The sequence below is a fragment of the Ambystoma mexicanum genome, chromosome 9, assembly GCF_040938575.1.
Source record: "Ambystoma mexicanum isolate Mex_15411 chromosome 9, UKY_AmexF1_1, whole genome shotgun sequence".
Taxonomy (NCBI): Eukaryota; Metazoa; Chordata; class Amphibia; order Caudata; family Ambystomatidae; genus Ambystoma; species Ambystoma mexicanum.
In genome coordinates this window covers 738,051,654-738,061,329 of record NC_090931.1, presented here as the reverse complement: position 1 = coordinate 738,061,329, position 9,676 = coordinate 738,051,654, and the positions used below count along the sequence as shown (strand labels likewise).

The 9,676-nt window shown below is 44.4% G+C and overlaps 1 protein-coding gene across 1 annotated transcript in view; it reads right to left on the bottom strand.

The window, feature by feature from the left end:
* Positions 1 to 2,246: 2,246 nt before the first annotated feature.
* The window catches only part of ANKAR (ankyrin and armadillo repeat containing), a 1,891,262-nt gene continuing 1,883,832 nt past the window's right edge, over positions 2,247 to 9,676 (bottom strand). Inside the window, exon 25 of the mRNA XM_069615641.1 lies at positions 2,247 to 8,538. Coding sequence (XP_069471742.1) covers positions 8,300 to 8,538 — 239 coding nt within the window. The 3' untranslated portion in view covers positions 2,247 to 8,299. The remainder of the gene's footprint in view (positions 8,539 to 9,676) is intronic.

The window sequence follows — 9,676 nt, the reverse complement described above, 5'->3', positions numbered from 1 at the left end:
AAACATTTGTGGTTGGGAAATTACTAGTTGGTAGGCTGCTACACTAAATGTGAACAGGCTGAACTTCCCGAATAAAAGGTCCCTTACAGCGAACATGTTCCGCAAAACCCAGCTAGCAATGTTGTTTCTACAAGAAACCCACTATAGGCAGGGGAGGAAGCGGGCTCTGAAGGGTGCAGAGCTTGGCCAAATGTATTGGGCTTTGCACAAAACTAGTAATAAGGAGGGCAAGTTTTTTTTTTCTATCACTCTCTATGCAACTGAGGGAGGTCCAAGTAAGGCAGGGGTTTGGGGCAGATAACGGCCTTCTAGATGGGAGAATGCTCACTTTGGTGCCCCTATATGCTCCCAATGTGAATCAACTGGCTTTTCTTCAGTGGGTGTTCATGGTATTGGAGGATTGGGGTGAACGATTAATGATGGTGGGTGGGGACTTTATTGCGATTGCAAACCCAGCTGTGGACTGGTAGTCTGTGCGGGAAGATAAAGTCTAAACAACAGGAGAGGGAACACAATGCTTGTGCAGTTATTTCAGGACCACTTTTGGACTGATGTGTGGAGGTCCAGGTTCCCCCAGGCAGGAGGGTATACCTTCTTTTTTCCCTCCACATCAAACATATACTAGGATTGACCTTCTGCTCAGGAAGCCGGGACTTAGTCGGATCACAAGATGGTCACGGCAGAGAGGTGGGTAGAGGACGGGATGCCAAGATGAGGCTGCAATGATGGTCTCCTTAGGGATCCGGTGTTTCATGATCATTTGATACAGGAGATCAGTAATTATTTTGTGACCAATGCCACAGGGGAGGTGCAGTGGAAAACCAGGTGGGAAGCTGCCAAGGCTGCGATACGAGGCCTCCATACAGCGGGCCTAGAAAAAAAGCAAGACGCTGCTGCTAGAGGGGTGATTGTGTGAAAATTGCGGGGTGTGAGAGTAAAATTAACAACGCCGGGAGAAGACTGTGCTGGGCTGCTGGGATCAATTCCCTCCTTGACCTCTTCTCCGATCTCGCCACCTTTCCTCTCTGTTTGAACTGCTGGTCTGGAGTTGCTGCTACCTCATCCGTTTGGCCTTGCTTAAAGTGTGCTTTCCTGCTCCGCCTTTTATGGCTGTGGGGAAGGGAAAGGGCTGTCAGGTGTGCATAGTTTTTGTCAATTGTCTGACCCTTGTGTTGGGACATGTCAGGTAAACGGCTCGGGTGTTAGTCCATTGTTTGCCACTATGTAGAAAAGTGTTTGTGTTGGAAGAGGGGCAGGGGTAGAACGTCAGAATATCCTACTGGGTAGGAGGTGGAAAAGGTGTTATTGATGGGTGAGACTGATTTCCACTCCCTGAGGACCCGCCCATCCAGGTGATCCTCCCGCACTGGCCCACCCCCAAGAACTGGATCCAATAGCGATGGCCGTGTCCTGGCCACCTGGATGGCAGATCCCCGGGGACTAGTCAGGGAGGCGCCTTCAGATTTCTCACAGCGGCCAAAGAGTAGGAGGTAAGGAGGAAGCAGGTGTCCCAATGACAAGGATCTCTGTTTTATTGGCATTAAGGCAGCGATATTAGCAACCCACCATGCCTGAATAGTAGTCATACAGCCAGGAATGAGAGAGGAAGAAGTGGAGGCATTGGAGGGAAACTTGAAGGAGAATTGCACGTCGTCCGCATAACACTGGAAGTGTGAGAAGGTGTAGATCAAATGTGCCAGAGGGGCAAGGTAGATGTTTAAGAGCCCCAGTGAGAGGACAGAGCCCAGAGGGACACCACAGGTGGAGTGTGTCATGGGGGAGAGAAAAGGGCCCAATTGAACCTGGGATGGTCGGTCACAGAGGAAGGAGGTCAACCAGTCCAGTGCCAGGTCCGTGATGTCAAGGGTATCATGGAGCCGATTTATAAGGGTGGCATGACTGACCGTGTCAAAGGCAGAGGAAAGATCAAGAAGAATGAGAACAGAAGGAGAGTTGGAATCGAGATTCGCCATCCCATACCAAAGCTAGGTGCAGAAGTGGGTTAAGATTGCAGGAGGTCCAAAAGGGTGCTCTGGGTTCCAATCCCAGACTTGGCCATTCAATCCTTTTCCCTATGCAGGTCTGAACTAAACTATTCTGCCCAAACTATTCTGTAAATACCTCACAATTTGACGACTACCTAGTTCTTCTGAATGTCTCTACTCCTCAAAGAAACCGCCACTGAATAATCTGCCATTATATTGACAGTCAATGACCACACATTACCTTTTTTTGAGACTTGATCATATGATCTTGATCATATGTTTTTATTTTTAAAGGTTGAAATATATGTATTGTCATTTATAGCAAAATTAAAATTGTAATTGCACTGAATAGACAAAATTAAATTCCCATAACAAACAATATGTACAATTATTCACAAACCAAAGGTAATACCCAACAGTAAATATCTGAACACAAAAAAGAAAAACATTTCAGCAAACATAAGATACAACACACTGTCAACTGGTGTTATTTTGTTTCAAGGATACAAAATATTTAAACAATTCTGAGGACCTTTTTTGCCACCACGGTTAGTATGAAAAGAAAATACGATTAAACGTTTAGGTGGAAGATTTTGCGAGATAGCGTTATCACAATCCATGCAGAATGCAATCGAACACAAAGTATAAAAAGTCCAATTCATACAAATCTGGGAACTCAAGCGCACTACTAATTAGCACAACAGTTCTACAGGTTTTAACATAATATTTGTGTACAAGGTTCACAACTATTAAGAAAATATTCAAATTAATCATGTGTTGTATTTTCAAAGGGATGATCTGTTCGCAGAAATAAAAATGTGATAACATTGTCTGAAAATGTGTATGGACTAAGACTGCATGATGGCACACATTTATAATGTATTCTTTGAGATGGGAGTTGCATGGGGAATGCTTTTAGATCCATGCACTTGAAGGTGAGGTATGGGGGTTCTAATGGGAGATTTGCTGACGAGTATGTCAGAACACTGGAGGCAACTGTTGTCTGTTAGAATTCCCCTAAATTCAGGTAATGTGCTGATGCCAAATTTGGGATGTGAAAAGCAATGGTGGCAAGCTTGATATGTCAGTCCCAAGTCTTTATGTCTGTGCATTTGCATATTTTCTTTTATAATCTGGGGTTACATCACCCGTAACCCCTACCTTTTTCTATACACTGTTACATCTTTTTACATCTGTTTTGCTTGTTCCCTGAAAAATGAACACCACCACTTTAAATGCACAGGTACAAACGTACGATTCAGGGCCTAGAGCTACCTATGGTAACATAGGAATGCCTAGGCAGTCTTCATCTGCAGACTCTCCGGAATCTGGCACCACTCTAGGGCAGAGGAGGAAACTGTTTTTTAGGCAAATAAAATGCAACCCTGTGACCCGTCTGCCCTCTGCATCCATGCCCCCAAGCTTTTTCCTAGACCCCCATTTGGGCACCGTCCTTGGGTTTCTTAATGAGACAGTTATAATGGGGGTTGGACGGTGGATTGTGTGATAAGGAGCCCAGGACTAGGAGTACCAGAGTCCCTTTACTCTTATATCTGCACCCTCATATTTCCAACAAATAGGATCAAGGCCCAAAGTAAGGAAAATAAGGATCACAAATGTGGTTCTCGGAACCCCCAAGCCACATGTATTATATCAGGATGATCAAGAATATGCCTTTAGCCCACAGACTCATTCTGCAAATGTCCCCAAACAGCACACCACTGAAATGCAGCCAACTACTGCTTAGGGCTGGTAGAGCTTGAAGTGAAAATATAAGTTGTGTACTACAGATTTTCCCAGTTTAGTCTGCAAATCATTGGACGTTTGAGAGGAAGGGGCAATTCTTGTGCCTTGAGATACTGCAAGGCCTGAGGTGGAAGAGTCTCCAGAAAGGAATGCCTTATTCCTTAACAAGCACGTCCAGGAAGGAAGAAGACCTGCACAATTAGGGTAATTGCAGAAACATTGGGTGCTAGTAGAGTGCGGTCTGACACTGAAGCAAGCCTTTCTGTGCTGCCCCTGGTTGTCTCTGGTGGTAACATGCTAAATTGATGGTGAAGTTCATGATACTCAGTGTGAAGAAAAGATAACCCGAATCATTACTCCATTTGTAGGGCTTTAGTTAAAAGAACAAACCAGAAGAACATGAGCCTGGTTGGTGAAGGAATATTACAGCACAATGCCTAACAAGAACCTAAGGAATATGTATCACAGAAGCACCATCAACTCTAAGAGGGAAAACTAGGAGATATAACCTGTTGAGATAGCTGAGGAGGCATCACTTTCTTATACTTATATGGGGGTGAAAGGAGATCCAGACAAAAGGGACTGTCCACCCCTGTTATGCATATTAGCCCCTCAAAACAGAGACCCCTGTCCCTACTGGACCTACTAGTTTTCCACTGAAAAGTCATTAAAAAGTGCCTTCCTGTGGCTACGGAAAGGCCTTATTATCCACAGTACATTGAGCTTTTTGCCCAGTCCCTGCTTTCCAGAACTTCAGGATAAAGGGGTTCTTATGGTTTGTAAGTTGTACCCCAGTCCTGCATTGCTGCAGAAGATTCACCATGGATCTCTATACAATCTCAGTTTAGAAAGTATTGGGGCTCACTCGGTAACGGTTGCATAAATATGCGACACAGATTTGTTTAGTGTTGGAGGCTGTGATCAGTAATCCACAGAGGAAACTAGCCTCAAAACCCTGAGAGGACAAGAGTGGACCATCTCAAAAAGCAGTGATCGGCAAAGAGGCGAAACTAGCCCCAGTAATGGGAGGGAAAAGATGAGACTGATGTGTACTAAACAAGCATTAAACAAGCCATCAAAGGCCCGGGTTCTCGAGGATGCGAACGTAACTTCATGTGGCCACACTATTCCAATTCATTGTTGATAAACTTACACTATTGCCAGGTTCCATTATGCCCAGTTAGCATAGCAGGGCCAGATCCCAGCACAACCACTTGGCAGTAGCAGCACCCATTATGCTCAGTTAATAAAGTACATCCAGATACTGTTATGTCCAAGTAACAGCAGAGCCAGATTCCATTATGCCTAGTCAGTGCAGCAGTGCCAGATTCCATCATGGCCACGTAGTTCATTAAGATCATTTGTATAAAGTCCAGTGAGAACAGCAGTGCAGGTTTCCTTATGCATAGATACAGCAGTGAGATCAAGTTCTTTTATGCATATTTGACACTGTTATTTTAGACTCCATCGGCCCAGATTGCACAGTAAGTCCAGATTCCATTGGCCACAATAAGTCTAGATACCGGCAATCCCATACAGTACAACATTGGGAGGTTTCAGTATGCCCAGCTAGCATCAGAAGTACAGATTCCAGTATGGTCTGCTATCACAGTAAGCCCAAGTTCCAAATCGCCTAGCTAGCGCAGTCATTCCAGATTCAAGTAAAGGCCAGAAATAAAAAAAGAACACGTTTCTAGCCAAATGCACGCTATAGAACGGTAAAGCCTGGATCATCACTTCCAACAACATCAACTCTCCAAAGAGCTTTCACTGGTTGGGATTGTAATGGTCACTCAGGGATTATTTTCAACCGGGTATTTACTGAGTGTGCACCTAGCTTCATTAGACATGTTTCTTTTTTGGTCTGTGCCTCGAAATGTAGAATATGGTATAAGCAACCACAAGAATGCGGTAACTGTTTGTTGCAAGTTGTCGGGTGGTCCGCATCGACAAAGACGATGGGCCTCATCACAAGTCCGGCAGTAACATTGCCGGTAAATCTGGTAGGCTGCCGCCAGACTTGCGAATTTTACCAGAGCCTGGCTTACCGGAAACACCGGGGGATTACAACCCCAGCGTTCCGGGAAGTCAGTCGCCGGTAACTGTAATTTCCACAATGGAAATGGGAACCACGGAAGCACCGGCAAGAATGAGGCAGAAGAAGAACCAGTCCAACTCTCCCGTGTGCCCTACCTAGACCAGACGTAAACATACATGTTTTTGTCTACATTTTGTCTAACCTCTTTTCAGAAAAAATGCAATCAGGTTTTATAAAGGACGAAGTATTCCTGTGCGCATATGCGCCTATGCTTCAAAACATTTCCAGACACTCTGGCAATGATTAGTCTAAGAAAACAGAGTGATCAACTGTACCAAGCACTGTGTATTCAGAGACATAGGGGCCCATTTTGAGTTACCCGGGATTCCGCTGGTAATTCCAGTGGGATACTGGGGAACTACCGTACCGTTTCCACCACCGATATCCTGGTGTTAGCAGGATATTACGGGCAGCGGAGACGCTGGCAACTCCCCATTTCATGGAGTCCCCTAGGACTCCATGGGACGGGGTTGTCCGAATCACTGGCACCGTTAGTAACGGTGACAGTGATTCAGGCATTTACCTGCCAGTAGGGGCCTAATCTACTGGCAGGTCAGTCCTGCCGGTATATCAGAGGCCCTACCTGCAGACCTGGAGATGGCCAGTCTGGAAAGGTACCGGTATATGTTGTTACCAGCACCTTATTTCCGGACTGGCCAACTCGTAAAGAGGGCTACGGAGTTGTACATAGTCTCCTGTTCTGTTGAGATACGTTGCGTAGTTTCCGATTGCTCTCATAGAAGTGAACAATTCTATGTGATTTATGAAGCTTGCACGATTCATAGCGTGCAACCTTTCGTTTTCCAATTTAAGGAAAGGTCTATTTAATAAACCAATGACAAGTATGCCAGGGTAGGTCTACAGAATGTGCGCTTGACCGAATAATGAAACTCGCAGACAAACGTATTACTGTTTCGCAGAGAGATCTTAAAGCAACACCGACCTTTTAAATGCTGCAGTGCAAATTCATCTTAACAATATTATATTTATTTTGCTGTCAGCCAACAGCAGCCCAGTATGAGTGGCTTTGAAAGATGTGCTGCTGCAGTATTGTATTGCAGCAGCCAATGAATGTGAAGCGGAAATGCAGTGTTTTCCAACCGGTGATGATTTTAATGAGAAGGGCACGCTGCTCATGTCCTTCCCCGACCTGTATGTGCCACATTCCATGCCACATTCACCCAACCAGTGTTTTATCCTTGACGCAGACAGAAAGCGGATCAACCCCACGACATACAATATTGATTGGATGAACATAGGATTCGAAATAGCAAGCAAAGGCACTGTATCCTTACACAAATGCACAACCTCCCCTTGCAGTAGTATGTTGGCCATCAAGATAGCGCTGCCACTTTTAAGGCAAAACTAAAAACATAAGCACTATAAGCACATGAAGACCGTTATTGATCTTCTCTCAGCCAATGAGAATGTTCTGAGCGTAGTCAATAACTACTGGTATTCAAAAGCAGACAAGGAAAAACCAATGCAATTTACAGTCAAGATTTCCTTCATAAATACACTTCCTCTCAAGGATGACTTTTTTGCTGCAACATCCAATTTATCTCACCAAAGAGAAAGCTAACACGTTAGAAAGTTTGTTCACTTTCTTATAGAGAAACTGTACAGTTGTATGTGACACCTAATGCTTGCTCATATTAAACCAGCTCCAGTTTAACCACGTTTCCAATTAACATTCTTAACTGATGAAGACAACCTTGTTTTTTCAAATACTACAACATAAACCACATTTAATGTGCTAACTCAGTTTTCCTGTTAACTTTACTCACTGTTATAGTAACTTTTTTTACTTCACCTTCAAAACAAGTATTGCTACTACCACTATGTGCTAATAGCCTCTTAGACCTCGGGGTGGAGGGGGAATTGGGCAGGGCGGGGTCATTATCGCTTAGGATAATGACCCTTCCCCAACTCATGTCCCTCAGCTTCACCTCAGGCCATAACTTAGTGGCAGGTCATTATCCTGTTATAATTACCCGCCCCCCCCCCCCATTATATACAACACTATAATCAACTTCATATCTACCCTATGTGCTGTGAAATAAAGAACCGAAGCGGGCATGAAGCTTAAGCAGTGGTGGATGCAGTAGAAACATATTAAGTGCATGGTTGCACGGTCCCGTTGCACACAGCTTAAGAAGTGGTTTCCAATCCTGCCGCCGAGTGCTGCCGGGGTCCAATGAGTCGGTAAACGGAGAGAGCTGGACATAGGAGTCAAATTAATTTTTCAAACTAAAAGCAATCTTCCTGATTGTAGAAGAGCAAGGGGGTAATTCGACTAAAACTAAAACATCAAAGTCAAAGCTGAAGCTATTGTTCCCAACACATGATTGATGTACACGGTTAGTGTGTAGAGACTAGCATAGTCTGGTTTCTTGGAACGTTTGATTTGTGTACATCAGTGAGATGTTGTTCGCTTGGTGTCTCTAGAACGGTTTCTCCTCTGGGCTTGTTACATGAGCTTCCGCTTCTGTTGGTGGAGCCCTGTGTTGCCTATGTGTGCTGTTTTTGGTCTGGCATGTTCTTTGGTACCCAGGATTGGTGGTAGAAGAGTTAGTCCACCCGTGTAGTCGCTTGGATGTCCAATCGTGTATTTTCTTGTTGAGTAAACCAGCGCAGACTTCGATCGAAGAATGCCTTTGTGCTGTATCTCTGGCTCACATTGCTGCCCGTTAACATATTCATTAGCCCCTGAAAAGAAATGAGAGGTTACTTTTCTGTAACTGCAGCTTTCTACGAAAGAGGGATTTCGAAAGCCACTGATAATAAATTGGCAGAGCCTAAACAGTAACACTCACATGCTTTTTCCCTTTAAATTAGACCATGCTCCATTGAAAAGCATAGCTTTTAACTATATTCCCAAATTCCTTACACACTGAAATATGTTGTCTGCGTCACGTGAGTTGAAAATCAAAATTACTGTAAAAAGGGGTTACGTTTTGCAAAAGAGGTCCATTAGCAAATATCCAATATGGTCTCACACCAAGCCGCAAGGCCCAAAATGCAAATGAACATAACAGTGCACGTAATTTTCTAGCATTCCAGAGCCTCATACAACACTTCATGGCACCAGGCACACTATTTCATCACTGCCCGACATATGGTTTGCTCGTCATATGATTATGTATATGGCCTCGTTACTATGGGCTGCAAGTGACTGGGCATAGGGATGAGGGAAAGCGTGTGTTTCTTGGAAATCAAGTATTGGCAAGGGCAAAGTGTAGGTACTCGTAAGGATTCAAGATCTTAGACTTGAAGACAGTATACCCACAGTGGCTTGATTTAACATCCCACAAATTCAGGTTTAACGTAAATTTCCAAAAGTAATGTAAAACATGCTTTACCACAAAATCACATTAGAAAAATCGAAAAGAAATACACAAACATGCAGCAACAAACATCCTGCAGGTTGAGGGTTCTTAGAGGTCTTAGCCTTTTGTCCTTCAAAGATAGTAAAGCATTAAACATTTTGCACGTCTGTTCTAGTTCCCAGGGTTAGCAGGCAACCTCAATTTAAAGTAAAAAATTAAGCCTGTTTCCCCACCAGTGTAACCGGTTAAATGTTTTGTTGCGAATCAAGGTGATTGTGAAACATAGGGCTTCATTACGAGTCTGGCAGTAACTCTGCGGTGCTACCAGCGGGTTGCCGCCAGACTCGTTATCATTTACCAGCGCCTGACTTCCTGGTGCCACCGGCTCATTACGAGTCCGGTGGCCCGGGTAGTCAAGCACCAGTAAATCGTAAGTCCCCATTCCCGTAGAGTCCTATTGGACTCTATGGGAGTGGGAACACGTAAGCGCTGGCATAGTAGCTAACGGTGCCAGCGCT